The 17,718-nt window shown below is 33.2% G+C and overlaps 2 protein-coding genes across 2 annotated transcripts; one reads left to right on the top strand and one right to left on the bottom strand.

Annotated features, from left to right (window-relative positions):
* The first annotated feature begins 429 nt into the window (after positions 1 to 429).
* Positions 430 to 4,319, top strand: LOC125845938 (uncharacterized). The gene is made up of 2 exons (XM_049525420.1): positions 430 to 582; positions 4,008 to 4,319. Exons 1-2 carry the CDS (start codon positions 430 to 432, stop codon positions 4,317 to 4,319), a joined length of 465 nt encoding a protein of 154 aa, XP_049381377.1.
* A 9,070-nt stretch (positions 4,320 to 13,389) lies between these two features.
* LOC125844321 (uncharacterized) lies at positions 13,390 to 15,220 on the bottom strand. The gene is made up of 2 exons (XM_049523610.1): positions 14,503 to 15,220; positions 13,390 to 14,119 (listed from the first exon to the last, which is right to left on the bottom strand). The coding sequence occupies exons 1-2, from the start codon at positions 14,857 to 14,859 to the stop codon at positions 13,526 to 13,528; spliced, it is 951 nt and encodes a 316-aa protein (XP_049379567.1). The 5' UTR covers positions 14,860 to 15,220; the 3' UTR covers positions 13,390 to 13,525.
* Positions 15,221 to 17,718: the final 2,498 nt, after the last annotated feature.

The raw sequence follows: 17,718 nt of genomic DNA, 5'->3' as shown, positions 1-17,718 counted from the left end.
AGAATTTTTAGGACTTCAACTTGTCAAGCTGTAAGTTGGCTTCTTAGCTCACATTATAATCTATCAATCTCAAAGAAGTTGTCCCTTTCATAGTGGCAACGTGTGGGGGGAAGGGTGGTGAAAGAGCGCTCTGTCTATGATTGGAACCATTTAAACAAAATAGTTGATTGCTTTACTTATAGGAAGGACAAAGTGTTTGATGCATCTATGTTGTAGATATATTTTGGCGTGAATATATGTACAATGAGATCAAAGCAAGGATAAACAACACTTTTTCTATAGTAACAGAAAGAACAAGGGTAGAAATTAATGTTGAAGTTCTAGCAAAAGAAAAGGTAAATATTCAGAACTTTAACAAGGAAAGCCCAAAACTAATGTTTCGTCATGAAAAGGCCAACAAATCAATGTTACAACCATATTGGCCAGAATATGTCCTCCTTGAGTAGTAAAGGGCCAAAGTCACTGCTTCTGGAAAGCTGTGTTCAGAACAGAAGGGCAAATGGAGCTGCACTCAGTAAAGCTGATCCCAGAGAATTCAGTGGCAGAACTAGGATTCACTACGGGGGTTCAAATTATGAAGCAGTAAACACACAAAGAAGCCGAAGGGGGGGGAGGGGGAAACATCTACTATATATACATAAGAAATAATTTTAATCATGTATAAATAGTGTAATTTCCCGTTGAACATATATGTCCAACCTTGATGAACATTGTATGCTTGATGGACACTGTATGCTTATGGATGATAAAAAGCAAATTTCATTAGAAACTCCTATAGTAAGCAGTTTAGAATCTTAGTTGGCTAGGTATATCGTTTCTCCCATGCAGCATAAACAGACCTCATGACAGTATTTGTGGGACTATATTTAAATGTTACACAATCTAGTGCCTTTGTTTAAAAGTGACCTCTGATGCTGCCTTCTTAATGTGCTAAAAGCCTGTTTATACCAGCATACTTATGATGCTGTCTGATGTATACAAAATCTTACCTTACCAAAAGAAAGGTGCTAAAAGCCAAAATGCTCTTCTAGTGTTGAACTATCCAATTAGTCACCATTTGATATCCTTAAAGGGGACTTCCACTAGTGTGTGCATTAAATCAATTTTGTTGAATTGCTTATTATTTGTTGTTGGTTGAAACTGAAATATTTGTACAATTAATTGAATTGGGCAGAATTTATGATGTTTTAATATGCTTTCCAGAAACTGTGGACAAGTGGAAATTTTCAAGAGAGTATTTCCCTTTCATTGCACTCTCATTAATGTTGTTTTCCCAAGGATCTTTAGGGTGGGATTTTAAAATGGATATGAGGTCAATTACTTGACAATGGGAAGTAGCGCCGCAACTCTAGACCAAATGAATGGCAAGTGCGTAAGCACAAGTGTTTTGTCTTTCCTTTCCTAAACAACGAATCAAAATTTGAGTCTGTCTGAAAGTGAATGAATCTCGGGGAGAGGTACGAACTTAAGGCGCTACTTAAGCTTAGTCGATAGTCGTTCCGGTCCTAGCTGTCTCTAGATCTAGGAAGTCAATCTAATCTCTCTCTTCTGCCTTGGTCAAAGTTGGCGTGTCCAACAGAGTGATGGGTCTGTTTTGTTTTCTTTTTCCCTCTGTTGTTTCTTTAAATAACAGTGGTATCCATGCCTTGGACATGCCTTACCAATCCAGGGTGCTTACTACCTCCCACCAACACATGTATTGATATTTCACTTTTTCCCATTAAGATTAAGACGTCTGAACCTGAATGCACATCTAAATATTAAGATGTGCATCAAAGATTTAGATTTCTGAATCTGAATACACATGATGTTGTATGAAGATCTGAATACGAAATAATTAAGACGGTTTGTTTTCTCAACATCTAAAAAAATAAAAACTTATCTTTATCAAAAAATTAATAAATATAAATATAAATAAAATACTAAATTGATCTAATACTATATTAATAAAACATTTAAAAAAATCATGACAGTCGGAGGTGATGATGAACAATGGTGGTTCATGGTTGTGGGTGTTGATTGGGGATTGTCTTGTTGTGATGGTAGCGCGTTGGGTAGCAACTAGTGGTAATGGTGGCTGACAATAGTGATTAACAATGATTGTTGATTGTGATTCTTGGTTGTGAAAATTAATAATTGTGGTGGATGATAGTGATGGCTAATGGTGATAGTGAACGATGACGGTGATTGGCGATATATAGTGGTGGCTTGTTGTGGTGAATGTCGCTAGTGCTTTGTGATTAGTGGTGATGATTGTGAACGATGACTTATGGTATTTGATAATAGTGGGTTACAACAGTTAGCGGTGAAAATGGTTGGAGTAGTGATGAGCTGCATACCATCTTTGTAGAAACTTTCGAATAAACATTTTAGCAATATTAAGACGTTATAGGTTTGAATCGTTCAAATCTATTTAGACTCACTAAGTGGATGTAAAAAAGTATATACACCAAACTTTCTAAAAAAACTATATTTCTTTCTCAAATTTATTTTATAAAACAAACGCATTTAGTGATTAAAATCTGAATGATTAAGATTCAGACATAAAAAACAAACTTGATGACTGAGATCTCAATGATTAATATTAAGGCCTTTGTTAAGTGCAAACAAATGAGGCGTGCGTAACTCTGTCTAATAAGATCTGTTAGGTAGATGAGAACATTCACCCATTGTTGCTTGTGTTGGTATTTGAATCTTGGTTCCCACAATTGTCACTCCAATTCTTTGACGGTTAGTCTGATAGAAAATTAGGCCTTACATTGCACAAATTGCAATGTTCTTAACTATTTGTGACAGAATTCCTTCCTTTTTTTCTTTCCCCTATATAATGCTTTGTATTAGATCTCTCAAGTTCCTTTCTCTTGGTGATTTCATTTGTTGTGATAAAAAAATGTTTGGAAGACAAGGGGAAGACAGTTTTTCTACACCCCTCCGTTTTGTAATCATTTTTTCATGAATTTGAAATGGATTCAATCTGGTATTTTCATCATATCATTGCTTTCCTGAATAAGAAACTAGCTCAGTAGTTTGTAATAGTTAACACTGCTCTATACTTATAATACTTGTAATTTGGTTTAGTGTCAAATATCTTCACACTAGATTGAAGCAACATAGTGTGGGTGCTCCTTTTCCTGTCTTTCATTTGCACTTGCTTTTAACTTTGACTTTAATTTCATTATTTTTTTAAATGCATCTTTCTACTAGTCCCCTCTATATCTATCTTCGAAGACCAGATTAGAGAATTATTGTAGAGAACACTGATGGCCAACCACCATTCAAGGCACTCTCCAAATCAAACAGAAAATCTTTATATGCATGTTGCACATGTCCATATGAGAGTTCAATTCCTCCCTTCTCATCTTCTGTGCAATTTTTTGAACTTTACTGTTCATTGTCCTGATATATCTTCCTGCTGTTGTCATTGTCTATTTGCATGTACACCTTTCAACAACAACATACCCAGTGTAGTTCCACAAAGTGGGTCTGGATTTGCATGCTAACCTTTATTGGGTGAAATTCTGTACTAAATTTTGTAGGTTTCATTCTTTGGTATTACAAGGTTGGAAAGTGCTGTCATTGCTTCGTAAGTCTCTTTGTTCTCTGTCATTTCAAAGGGTGATTATTCCATGGCTCTCTGGTGAAAAACCACTAAGAGGATTTCAACCTACCAACCATTTTCTACTTTCTCTGTAAGACAAATTATTCTATAGAGAATTTTCAACTTTAAATTTGATGAAAATTTTCTCAAAACTTTCAAAATTTAGTAGAATTGCTCGTTTTTTTTCAAAAGAATGGAAGTTGTCAGTATGCGATGTTAAGCGTTAGAATATTTAAAGTATTAGGTCTATGTTAGAATATACTTGTCTTATGCTAAACACCTATGAATTGATATACCCTGCATTCATCAAATTGCCAAGCCTTCAATATATCTCTACCACCTAAGCTTAAAGGCAAGCTCTGTTGTATGGGATGGAGTGTGGCCAATCAAGAACTCCCATGTTCAACAGGTGCATGTTGAGGAAATGAGGATGCTTAGATGGATGTATGGGTATACTAGGAGCGATAAGATTAAGAATGAGGATATCCGAGCAAAGGTGGGAGTGGCCTTAGTGGTGGACAAGATAAGCGAAGCGAGGCTGAGATGGTTTGTGCACGTGAAGAGGAGATACACAGATGCTTTAGTGAGGAGGTGCGATAGGTTGGATATAGTGGGTGTGAGGAGAGGTAGAGGTAGGCCGAAAAAGTATTGGGGAGAGGTTATTAGACAGGACATGGCACAATTCCAGCTTACTAGGGACATGACCTTAGATAGGAGGTGAGGAGGTCGCAGATTACGGTAGAAGGTTAACAGGTACTATAGTGTTCTCTTGCTTCCTGAAGGGTTTAGGCTTAGTGGTGTCTGTCGTAGTAGTAGTTTTATTCTTGTAGTGTCTTGCGCTTGCTTTTTAACACCATCTATTTTTATGATGTTTCGATGATTGCATTATTTGGTTGTTGTTACTGTTTCCGTATATATTTTCTGTTCTGTCATTTTTCCTTTTCATACTTACTCTGATTGCTGTACTCGAGTCTAGGGTCTTCTGGAAACAGCTTCTCTACCTCCATGAGTGGTATTTCACCGGGTATGGTAAGGTCTGCATACACTCTACCTTCCCCAGACCCACTTGTGGGATTTCACTGGGTATGTTATTGTTGTTGGTATCCTTAAGTTCCAAGTAATTTCTGCCTACTGACTCTCTTACACTGCTTAGCCGGCTAAAGGTCTTCTTCTTTCTAGTGTAGGGCTGTCTGCCTGGCCAAAGTCTTCTCTTCTTTTCTTCTATCTGGTAATCGTTCTGGCATCATCACCTTCTCTTTGACAATTGCTCTAGCACACCATGCCTCTGTCCTCACTCTCACACACTGCCTTTTCTGGACAACCGCTTTGACAGCACTATGCCCCTTAATAGTGATTGCTCCGATGGAACCACACCTCTTTTGTGACCTTTCCAATACCACTGCTCTTAATTTCAGCGTCACTCCTGTAGCAGTGTGCCTCTTTTCAGGAAACTGTTCAAGTGGATTTGTGCGTTTACTCAATGATATTTCTGGCAAAGCCATGTCTCCTCCGGTGATCTTTCTGGTGGTGCAGCATCTCATTCAGCTGACCAACCAGCCAAATAGCGTGCCTCTTTTCAAATAATATTCTTACTACAATTTTCCTTGCAACATCCCAGCAACTGCAACTTTTCCGACAATTTTCGACACATTTTCCAGTGATATTTCTATATTACTATAATAAGCAAAGTCAAGTTGGTTTCTCCACTTTGAAATGTTGAGTCCTGTGATGGATATTGTCGTACTGGAAAAATATTGGATTTGTGTCATGTTGTATTCAACAAGCCCCCAAGTCTTCAATGTATCGCATTCACTTCTCTTGTTTCTCATTCGTTCATAGTACTATTAATGTGGCCCCGGAATATCCCCAATTAGTTTAAGTGAAATCAAGGAAATGATCAACCAGAAAATTGAAGTGTTTAACCTTGTCATACTCTGAGCCGCTGACAACAACAACAAAGGATATGTTTGGGTCATTTCTTTTCATGAGGTAACACGACTCCAGAAGTACATGAAGAGATGAATCCCATCATGCGTGCTTCTGCTTATCTGCTCCTTATTCATCCGTTCTCTTCTCTGGTTGATCCTTATAAGGAAAGCACAAGTCAAAGATAAAAGTGTTTTTTGCTGCAAAGGTATGTCAACCTGAACAATGGAGTGGGATGCTGTCCACTTTTCCAGCTAATTTCCATCAGACTCAGTTCTCAGGCATCCATCACTAGCAAGGGAAAGTGGGGTAACCAGTCTCCTCCGCCCTCGTCTTTCCCTATCCTCCTCTTTATTTAGGGGCATGAAGGAGTGAGTAAGTGGCTTGAGGGGGCCTTTAGGAGTGTGAAAGACCAGGATTATGAAAAAAGAGATGCATAGATATGCAGCGTACAAATTTGCATCTTATGGGGTGCTGGAACTTGGAAAGTTGTGAAATGAATAGGACTAAAATGACCTCTTCTTTTTGAACCCCTGGGGGTGGCTTAGTGGTTGAAGAGCTGGAGTAATTGAAGTTCAAATTCCAGTAGAGGTGAGATTATGTGAATTCTTGCTATCTATCTAAGTCTGTATGGATAGGGTTACCCAATCTTGGAAATTAGTCGAAGTGTGTGTCTACTGGCCCTGATATCGCCATTCTTACAAATATTGCCTTCCTTTCATATTCTCATTGTCCAATTCCTCAAAATGATAATTCAATGGCTATTGGTGCCTTTGGTTTTCTCTATTATTGCAGAAGCTGATATCTCTCTCGTTTTTGTATCTCCGATTCTGCGAGTCAAAGATATATGCAAGATTGGTAGTCTGGTTTTCATGGTACATGCACCAAATGGAGGACCCTAAGCATGTTCCATTTCTTTCAAAATGACCTCAAGTTGTCATATCCAAAAGAAAAGAAATATCTTACTGCTAATCAAATCAGCCCATTTATGTTTGGAGATAAGAGTATCAACCAGAGCATATTTGAAAAGGGAATGTGTCTAGCAGTCTGCTTGGTTATGGGGTACATTTTTGCTGGTCTTTTTTCATTCTAGTTGAAAGTGAAAAAAAATAGATTTATTTGTTAGCTGAAGCATATGAGGCTTACGAATTTGCATGAACACGAGTCAATTTCAAGAAAAATCCTGGTATCTGTTGAGGTTTTTGCTTGAAACAAAAACCACCAGGGTTTACTGTGGATTTGATGATCTTGGGTCTTCACGTTCCTTTGCTAGCAATCTCTTCGAAAAAGTACATTATACTGTTAACCTTCTACCTTTTTCCAGTTTCCTCAACTCTACATCCTTCCCTCTCTCCCTCTCTCTCCCTCTGTCTCCAGCTTCAACAAGTGGCATCAACTGTTACTGTTTTAATTCTCTGAATCCTCTTCCTCTCTTTCTGTTTCTTGCTGTCACCTCTGTCCCTCACTAATGAAATTATGTGATTAATGACAAACTGTGCATCCACCTAGTCCTTTTTGGCCTATGATAATGAAATTTCATGTTTCGTAGTTTTACTATTGGTGCTTTATATCAATCTGTGAAACGCAAACCTAAATTGTACAACACAATGGTATTTTTTACTATGATTAGCTTAAAAAAAGGTGCAAATATTTGACTTGACCATAGATGTGTTTGATCTCTTCTGTAAATAGATATTGTTTTCCTCCTCTAAGGAAAAGTAATGTTTTGGATCGATAAAAAACTAGAAAACATATCGTAGTGAATGTTTATTTCTATAGCATTACAGTGAATGCATCAGTGATCTGTAAAGAAAAACTAAGAAACCCTTCTCAAAAGGAGATAAAATAACTGGAATTTGGTGTTTCTGATCAAGTCTTCAAGAACTACACAGCTCATAGAAGAGGAACCTGATAGTCTGAAGGTGTCGTTCTGTTTTCGACTGAATGTCTGACACTCCTCATTCCAGCCGGTTATTATAGGAAGTTAGTTCTCCCTTGGGGTTAGTTGTGCCATTTATGGTGGTTATAGTGAAGCATATCTCATTAAGGCCATCCATTACTATCATTTCACTAATTTGAAGTTTGACTTTCTTTTTGTTAGCCAGGGGAATTTTGGCAAGAGGGACTTTTAGCTTGATCTCAATCTTGGCAAGACGAACCCAAATGAGTGAAATTGTTAACTTGAGATCAAAGAGCCTACTTCATGCATTTATTATGTGTCACTGCTTAATCATTCTTGGAAGGCTACGCAACTAACACATTTGGTTGGATAATAGTTTGTGCATGGATTTTGATACTTTAAACTTCTATTCTTTTTCCCAGGTATCTGTCAAAGAGTTTTCCAGAGGCAGTGTGTTGATAAATTGCTTACTTGTGAACTGGTGTAAGTCTACGATTTGACTGAATAAATCAATACATGATGTGACAGTTGCAGGAGAAGTGCATAAAAGTCCACGAGACAGCAAGGATATTGTCGAACTCTACTGGCAAGATCTTTTTACATGCAATGCATAAATCATACTGATATTTTCTACGATGAGCTGAAAGTTTGTTCAGTTCAACCTCCTTGTTTGCTTTCCTTGCACAACCTTTCTCCCTTGTCTATATCTCACTGTTATTCTTGGTGTGTAATTGTCCTAGAACTCAGAGTTACCCATCTTTATCGTCTTAGGGTTCATAATGAGGTATACTATTTTACTTGTGTGGAAATATTATATGCAAAATGTAAAAATATGGCACCTGAACCCAATTCAACTCCAAAAGCTAACTCATGAGGGGAAGGTTGCCCATCCATATAAAGTAGATCATCAACCTATTTTCCAACCAATGTGAGACTTTAATCCACTCATACACCTCCTTTAGGTCCAGACCCAACTTGAGAGTGGACTAAGAGCCCCAACGGGGATACTATGTAAAGATATGATATCTGAGCCTAACTCAACCCCAAAAATAAGTTTATGAGGGGGAGGATTGTCCAAGTCCATATAAGTAGACCATCCGTCCATTCCCCAACCAATGTGAGATGCTACTCTTAACACAATAAATCGAAAGTGGTATTTTTAGGGATAAAGGTGCAAAGGTGTGACAGGAAGCATATTGTTGAATTCATTCAAGTCTGTCTCTGTTATGAATGCATGAACGCTTTGATCTGTTATGTGACTACTTTTTGCTCACATTAATACACTCATCACTTTCAATTTTTCTTGCCATGCCAGTTATGAACTGTGTGCATTTACTTGCTTAGTGGTCCTCTCCAGTTCAATCCTCGCTGGTTGCTACTGATGAGTTGCCAAATGAATTAAGGATTTCTTTTGACACTTTACACGTTAAATCCTAAGTTGCACAGACTCTTCACTTCCGATGCCGCATCCGTGTCGGATTCTCCAAAAATACACTACTTCTAGAGAATCCGACACGCACCCGTTGACATTTTTGAAGAGTCCGAGCAACATAGGTTAAATCAATAGGGGATCCTTGTAGCATGGTAAAGGTCTTCATACACTCTATAGGTCACAGATTCGAGCCATGGAAATCAACTAGGTTGACTACATCACACTCCTTGAGGTACGGTCCTTCCCTAATCCTGCGTGAATGTGAGATGTTTAGTTCACCGGGTTACTCTTTTATTTGCAGTCTACTTATTTTTCTGTTCCACTCCGTGGTCCTGGGAAAGTGCCATAAACGATGTTACCTACAAGTTGTTCCTTATAGTATTTATTCTTTGTCCCCTTATCCGCTGGCTTGACTGCTAGTTTCAAGTCATCGAAAGCGAGGGGTTTCTTTATCTTTTTGTCTTTTCTACTTAAATCCCAATGTGCCTATATCATTTTAAGTTTGCACCTTTTTCTTTCCTCTTTAGTTACACGTCCTCGATAAGAAGCTCTTTATCTGAAAAATAGAATTATTTTTCGATGTGTTAGTTGGATTTCAAAGCATATCAATATGAATTTATATTAGTCAGGTTTCAAAGCATACTAGACAACACATCCTATCTTTATCTGTAGAATCATTTTTATGTGTTAGTTGGATTTCAAAGAATATCAATATGAATTTGTATTAGTCAGGTTCCAAAGCATACTAGAAAACACATCCTCGATAGAAAGCTCTTTACCTTAAAAGTAGAATCATTTTTCAAGACGTGTTAGTTGGATTACAAAGCATATTTGAATTTGTATTAGTCAGACTCTAAAATATATCAGACATTGACATCGGGTTGGGAAATAAAAAGAAAAAAATTGTATTATGAGAAAAAATAATTATAAAATTAGTCAAATCATGACAACTACAAATTATATTAATAATAAAATAGTGTTATCCAATCACATGCGTTTAGACTTGTAATATCCATCTACAAAATACAATTAGCATTTTGTATATTTTTTTAATTAAATCTAGATAGGTGACTTCTTTTTGGGTGGGGTGGGAGCTGGGGTGGGAGGTGGGGGTGGGGTGGGGGGGTTGAGGGTTTAGAGAGTACGTTAGTTGACAATGATTATAAGTAAGAACTTATAAGAAATAATAGATCCAAATCCAATTGGAATATATATGTGTAATTTCAACAGGTACTTGAAATAAATTAAGCATGCTAGATGAACAGAAAATTGTCTTCAACTAAGGTAGAATAGAAAATGAATATGTTGCTGAAACCAGTGGCAAGACAATTTTTCATTATTTTCAATTATTCCTTTTTTAAAAATTATATTTCTTTGACTCTTATGATTATTATGCATAATTGATATTGTTAATCTTTTAATAAATTGACTAAGTATTTCACTAAGTAAACCCCTAAAGTGAGGCAAGTCACGAATTTCCGTCAAGGGACAAAAAACATGAAATCTAGTTTGCAGGATATGAAAGCTACTTCGATATTTTCATATCATTATTTTAATATCTAACATCCCAAAAATAAGGGAAGAAAAATGGTGACAATAAGAAATTACCCTAACAATAATAGTTGAAATAGCAGAAAAATTGGACATCGACAGAGTCAAAATTTAAAATTTAATGGATTCTGAATGATCTCAATTTCACAAGTGTCAATCGAACTTAAACTCTTATAGAGGAAGGCAATAAAGCTTAAAACATGTTTCATTTCTACTCTTGAACTAAGAGAGCTAATTTTGTTACGAAATTTTGAATAAATAATTTTTATATATTTAATAAATTTCTCAATATAAATATAAGATCTACACAAAAATTACCAATTCCCATAAACTCGTATCCGATATCCTAGATCCTTTCATGTTAGGACAAATGAAAAAGAAAGTATACATCTGGAATTAAACTTGTATCTATTACGTTAGAAATCTCTCGATACCACTAAACTGAAAATGTTTGTAGTGAACAGTGTTGGTAAAATATTTTACTAAGGAATTGTTTGGTATGAGTGATAATTTCGGAATTAATTTAGGATGAGTTTATCTCATGTTTGAGTGCAGTTAAATCACATAATAACTTAATCTCGTTGTCCAACAATAGTTGTCCACTATTGACTTGATACATGGATTAAGAAGCTGTAAATGATAGGAGTAATCTTACCAAATCACCTTTATTAAATATAAGTGGTATAAACATTGAAAAATGAAAAGTATTTAATAGTAAAGGTAAAGTAGACACAACATGGTAAATTATTCATTGATTTTATAAACTATACAAGAATTGTTGAACATCCTAAAATAGTATAGTGGGCAAGTAAAAATAAACCAAGGGAGTATTTCAAAATTGTTATATTATTTGTATCCCACATTAAAGATGAAATAATAATTAATTTTGAGATAACGTATTTCCCGACTAAACAAGCCCTAAAGAGTTAAAATTAGGATTCTTATGTGGTTTGTGAGCTATTGCATAGGAGCGGGGGTTTTACCATGTGCGCACCCAAAGGATAGCGACTGCGGGTTTCCTTTTCATAAAAAAAAAAAAAAAAAAGAGTTAGAATTAGGATTTAATTTAGGAGAATGGGGGAGAGGAAACATTTGAAAGAGTCCATTACATGCAAAAGGGAAGTGAATCAAAGAAAAGCTTCCAACACTTGACACTAGGGGTGTACAAAATCGAACCCAAGATTGAACCAAATCGCAAATCGAGTCAATCCAAAAAAAAAACCCGACTAGTGGTTTGGTTTGACTTGGTTTGATTTTGAAAAAAAAAACTCGACTATATTTGGGTTGGTTTGGTTTTAACTAAAAAAAACCAACCCAAGACCAAACCAACCCGACATTATATATATAATTTTAAAATTTTATTTTATACATAAAAATATTTACTTTGATATAAAATATTTCTTATACTTTTTCATAGTTTTTATCTTTTATCTTTTAATATATTATTTCAAGTTTGAAACTTAGAATTATGAATGGGCCAATAAAGATTATAGTCCACAAATGTTGGTAATTATAATAAAGCTTAAATCAAAATCAAATTAATACTCATGCAAAAAGAAAATCAATTCAACACTAAGAATGATAATAAATATTGAATATTTGTTCTTTAGTTTTACATTGATTTAGACAATTAAAATACATAATCTAATTTTAATTTCCTTTAATAATTAGTCATGTAACTAATACTTATTAAGCTTAATTTTAGCATGATTTAGTACTTTTAAATTATGATCATTTTCATTATGACTTGTTAATTTGCAATATTTGTTTTGCGCGATTTCATTATTATTATTTTTGTTGGATATTTTAGTGTCATTAATCATATCTTATTGTGTTATATTTTTAAGAAACATCTTAAATAGTTGTATTTTGATAGGACTAAAGAAATATTTGAAATACAAGTAAATTATATGTTTGTATGAATATTTTATCGGAAAAACCCGAAAAACCAAAAAACCCGAGGTTGAAAAACTCGAGTTTTATTGGTTTGGTTTGGTTTATAAATTTAAAAATCCAACACAAATGATTTGGTTTGATATTTGAAAAATCCGAATCAACCCGGTCATGTACACCCCTACTTGACACTCCACATACTTGTTTTGGACATTAAAGGCCAAATCCAGGAATCTTTTTTTTTTTTCCTCTTTTACTTTCATAATTTTCTTGTTACTCAAATCATTTTACTCCTTTTTTACTACAAAACTCAGCACACTCCATCATCACACTTTAAAGAGTTGAATCATTATTATTTTTTTCTTTTTCCCTACATAATAAACCTTCAAAAATATTATTTTTTTGTGACCCATATTGTCTCCTTTGGTTGAGTAACAAAAGAAGGTTCCATTCTTTTCTTTCTTCTGCCTTACAGCTACTTGTTGTCCTTTCATGAATATTCATCGCACTTTCGTTTTTACTTTTTGTGACTATTCGAAAGTGTCTTCAAATTTTACTAATGATGAAAATAAGTAACGGATTCAGAATTTTTAATAAAAGGGTTCAAAATCTGAAGAAGTAAACACAAACTAATCAAAAAAAATTCGACATTTACTATATATACATAAAAATTAATTTTAATCATATATAAATAATAATATTTTTCTATGAAAGGAGGTTTGGATGAACCCTGACAATAGGTCGACTCCGCCCGATTTAAATTGAATTACACCAAATCCATTAAAAAAAGTGGTGTATTTATTGATCAATAAAAATAGGACACAATAAAAACTTGTCCCTTTCCAAAGAAGAAAAATCATGTTTCATTAATCCTCTTTTCCTTTAAAATTTTCTAAATTGTTCAGACTCTTTAAAAATGTTATCATATTCATGTCAAATCTTAAAAAATACACTATATTTGAAAGATCCGCACCACACGCTCAATAACAGTTTTGAAGAGTCTAAACAAAGACGGGGCTCACCAACTACATCATCATAGAAAATTACACATCAAGAAAAAGTAATAAACCCCAAGGAAATCCTAAAAGGAAAAAAAGATTAATAGAGAGAGAGGAAAATTAAATTAAATAAAAACCAACAAAAGATACAACCAACAACTACAGATTTTTTTCCCCTACTTGTATTTCTTTTTTTTTTTTTCTTCTAATTTTTATTTTTTTTAATTTTATCTATGGCTGCAGAAATCCAAAAGTTTCTTCCTTCCTTCAACAATTTCATCAAAAAAATCATCTAATTGTCCAATAATATTCTCAGTACCATTTTTCAAAACCCCAAAATACCCTTTCAAATTCTCAACTCTTTCTCTTATAATCCCATTTTCACATTTGTTCTCCAATTCTCCTCTAAGTTCATCCATGGCTGCTTTTGATCTCCTAAATTCATACAACAAAATCGATTGCCTCCCCGAATTCATCTGATTAATCTGAGAACCAATTCGTTGTTGTAATCTTGAGGTTGAGATCATGAAATTTGAACCAAAAAACAAACACCCTGTTTCTGATCTTGAAAAATCAGAGGAAGATGATTCAGGCCAGCAATAGACTAATCCATGAAGCAAAATCATTAGCAAGACTGAACTAACATTTCTCATTGCATAAAGTACTCCTCTGAATCCATTAAATCCATTTAGCTTTGATTCTACTGAAACAATTTCATCAAATCTTAATGAAAGTGGCTCAATTCTTGTTTCCATTAATGCTCTGTTTTCTTCTTCTAATCCAATTGCTTCTCTTCTACACCCTGTTATTGCTCTAATCACCTGTTTTGTAAATCAACAAAACCATAGAAAATGGTCACTTAACGAATACTAATTATTATCTCAGAAAGTTAAATCAGACATAATAACTATTAGTTAAGTGACCATACGAGAAATCAATACCGTTAATTTCTCAAATGGTCATTTAACTCAAAAAGTTACTTTTCTCTAATTTCAAGTGCCTTATGAGATAATAACTATTGATTAACTGACGATACGAGAAATCAACTCTTAAAAAAAAGTGTTGATTTCTCAAATTGTCAGTTAACTCAAAAAGTTATTTTTTATTGAATTTCAAGTGACTTTTTAAAATAATATAACTATTAGTTGAATGATGATACGAAAAATCAACAGAGAAATGAAATGAAATGAAATTTATACTCCACCTGTCTAGATAATTGTGGGGTAAGATGTTGATGATTATCAAGAGAAGAAATGACATTAAAACCAGAAGAATAGTAATTCTCCAATCCAGAAATGCCAGTCTTAAGAACATGACAAACTTCCCAAAGCTTAGAACTTTCATCCATATATTCATCAAGCCACTTTTCACCAACAGGCAAATGAAGTTTTTGAACAAGAAGTGTTAATTGTGTGTGAAAAGATCTTAAAAGGGAAAGTACCCTTTGAAGGAATTGAATAGACATGAAGTTATTAGAGAGAAAAACTCTTTCAAGATCATCAATACCTCTTGTTAAAAAAGTGTAGAAACCATTAACAGAGTTTGTAGAAGAAGGATCCATTTTTTAATTTAAAACTTTGAGAGAAAGAGGGGAGAAAAAAAGTTAACAAAAGAGTTATATTTATATTGTTGAAGAATGGAAAAAAGAAAGAGAATGTTTCTTAGAAGCTTATGTTTCTAAGGTAAAAAAAAAAAGATTGTTGGGAGCAATGATGAGTGTTTCCTTTAGAGGGGAAATGATGATTCTTAATCTGCCATTTTCAATGTTTAATGGGCAGAAAGGAAGCTAAAGAGAGAAAAAAAGAAAAAAAAAACTTTATTTTATGTCAAGAAATAATAATAATAATTTTTTCTATTAAAACAAACAAAGTGTGATAGAATGAAATAAGGGGAAAAAAACTTTACATGAAACTATCATGAACTTATTTAGCTCTGTTCCAATTTCTTCCTTTTCCTCCCCTTCTTTTGTGCTCTTTATTATCTTAATTTTTTTTTAAAAAAAAAAACTCTCTATGGATAGTATAGGTATAATATAAACAATAGTAATATGTTTATGGGGTAGGGGGTAGAGAGGAAAGGGTGGGAGCTAGCCTTAGTGGTTTGTCTTTAATCTTTGATTTAAACTATATTATATTTGTCCATTTACATAAAATAATCAACTATAATAAGAGTTCAAGTTATATATATTGGTGAAGAAAAAGAAAATTTAAAGTACAAGGAATTCATAATAAAACTTGCTTGGCTTAGAGACACGTTAATACTGTTTTTTGGAGATAATTGGAGTTTCTCTCACGAGCAAGCGAACGAAAAAATAACAATTCTATCTTTGGGATTTAATTAAGCCACAAAATTAGTAACATTCCAGAATGTTGCTCTTCTATTCTTGAATTGGTGATTTCACCTTTTGATTAATGTCTCACAAATATTTTTTCAAGGAAAAATAGTTTTATTTTTTGTAGTGGTTGTCTTTCAACTAAAAGAAACTCTATTTATAGTACAAAAAGTTTTGAAAGAGAAGATTTTTAATTAAATTATATTTATTATGGATTCATGAATTTAAAAGAAAAATGTATCTACCAGAAAAGTTATAACCTAAAATAAAAAGAAAAATGAATATTACAATTCACATTCATGTATTTTGTATATTTTCAAAAACTTTTACCGAAGAAATGTATTTTAAAATGAATTGAAACAATAACTCTTACTAGATATTCTACAACTAATGACATAAAAAAAAAAAAAAAAAAAAAAGGTTAACGAATCTCAGCTGATGGGATGGCATATTGATAGGCAGAAACAAAAGTAACAAAAGATCCTGAAAGGTAAAATATTCATTTGTGATATGGTGAATTGAAAGGTAAAATATTCAATTGTGATATGGTGAATAAATTCAAGCATTCGAATCAGTAGATACACAATAAATAGGCATCTACTTTTTTTTGTTTTTTACAATTTATTTTAATTTTGATATTGATCCTATAACTTATAAGTGATAATCTCAACATAATGGACTTTCAATAGAGGGATAAGGATCTTTAGTTTTGGAATAAAATAAAAAAATGCAACTAAATAGACAGTGAACCCATTCAGAGACTCGAAGACATATATAAGGAATTTTAAAACCACCACATGATTACTTTTACATATGGTAGCAAATAATTCATTTTATTTTCAATAATATAAATTCTATATTTTATATTTTAAGAAGACTTATATATATCTTTTAAAATAATTGGATAATATATACTTTTTACATTCGTTTTTATTTATCCATTATAATAAAAATAGTTGTCTAACAATACTTGTTCAGTTTGAAAAATCAAGAGATAATTTACCATTTTATATCTATTTTACCCTTGCTATTAAATAAATATTATTCAATATTTAATTTATTTTTCAAAACCTTACATGTATTCAAAGAGTAATATAGTAATATTACTTTTATTATTTATTATTTGTCAAATTAATAATGGGGAATTACTCCCTCCGTCCCTATTTAGTTGTCCACTTTAGAAATGACACACAGATTAAGGCAATAATGATTAGCATAGTGAAGTTACAATTTTACCCTTATAGTACAATTTACAATTCCAAAATAAATTCACTCAAGATAACTAATCAATGTTGGGAAGTTCATAAGTTTATTTACTTTATTTATGACAATTTTATTTAAATAAGGGTATAATAGGAAAAATTTTGTTGTCCTTTCTTGATTTGTCAAAATGGACAACTAAATAGGGATAACTTAAAGAGGAAATATGAACAACTAAATAGGAACGGAGGGAGTATTATTTTACAGATAAAATATTGTTTTCTCAATGAACAACTAATGTAGCACATTGATATTCATTCTTTCTTGGATTTGGTCATATTGGTAATGAAGTTCTTTTGATTTTAGTGCTTTGTTTGGCTTCTTCTTTCCTTTTTTTCTTCCTCGAGCAGCTGACTTTGTTTCCTCTACTTCCCCTCTAATCTCTATCCTATTGAAATTTGTAAAAATCTTAAAATTTTACATTCCTCTTTTTCCTTTTTCATGTTCCTTTTAAGGGGATTTAGGAAATAATGATGTGTCTTCTTTGTAACCTTGTACTACGCAAAAACTCATTCTTTTTAGGCATAATTAACTACACCCCACCAACTTCCCAAGATAATTCATCCCACATAAATTCAACTTAATTGAGTACTTTCTCTAGTCCAATATAAATGAATGGTTGAGGAGTGATATATTCTTTAAAAAGATATTTAAAGACACTAATTAATCTTTTTTTTGTTAATATTACTCTTTTGAATCTTCCAAAACTCTTTTTATTAGTAGAGATAGTCATTATTTGGGATTTACAAGTAGTTAAACATTCTATTAAAAAGAAGGATAATTCTGTCTTTAACTTTGAAAAAATCACACACACACATATAAATTTGT

Source organism: Solanum stenotomum, chromosome 11 (assembly GCF_019186545.1).
Source record: "Solanum stenotomum isolate F172 chromosome 11, ASM1918654v1, whole genome shotgun sequence".
NCBI lineage: Eukaryota > Viridiplantae > Streptophyta > Magnoliopsida > Solanales > Solanaceae > Solanum > Solanum stenotomum.
Note: the sequence above shows the minus strand (reverse complement) of the source record. Positions and strands in the feature narration are given on the sequence as shown.

Bases quoted from the DNA above. Each gene is read 5' to 3' on its own strand.
- LOC125844321 (XM_049523610.1), bottom strand. From the start codon at position 14,859: ATGGATCCTTCTTCTACAAACTCTGTTAATGGTTTCTACACTTTTTTA. The intron at 14,120-14,502 runs GTGGAGTATAAA...TTTACAAAACAG, and splicing joins CCCCACAATTATCTAGACAG to GTGATTAGAGCAATAACAGG.
- LOC125845938 (XM_049525420.1), top strand. From the start codon at position 430: ATGTCCTCCTTGAGTAGTAAAGGGCCAAAGTCACTGCTTCTGGAAAGC. The intron at 583-4,007 runs GTAAACACACAA...CATGTTCAACAG, and splicing joins GGGGTTCAAATTATGAAGCA to GTGCATGTTGAGGAAATGAG.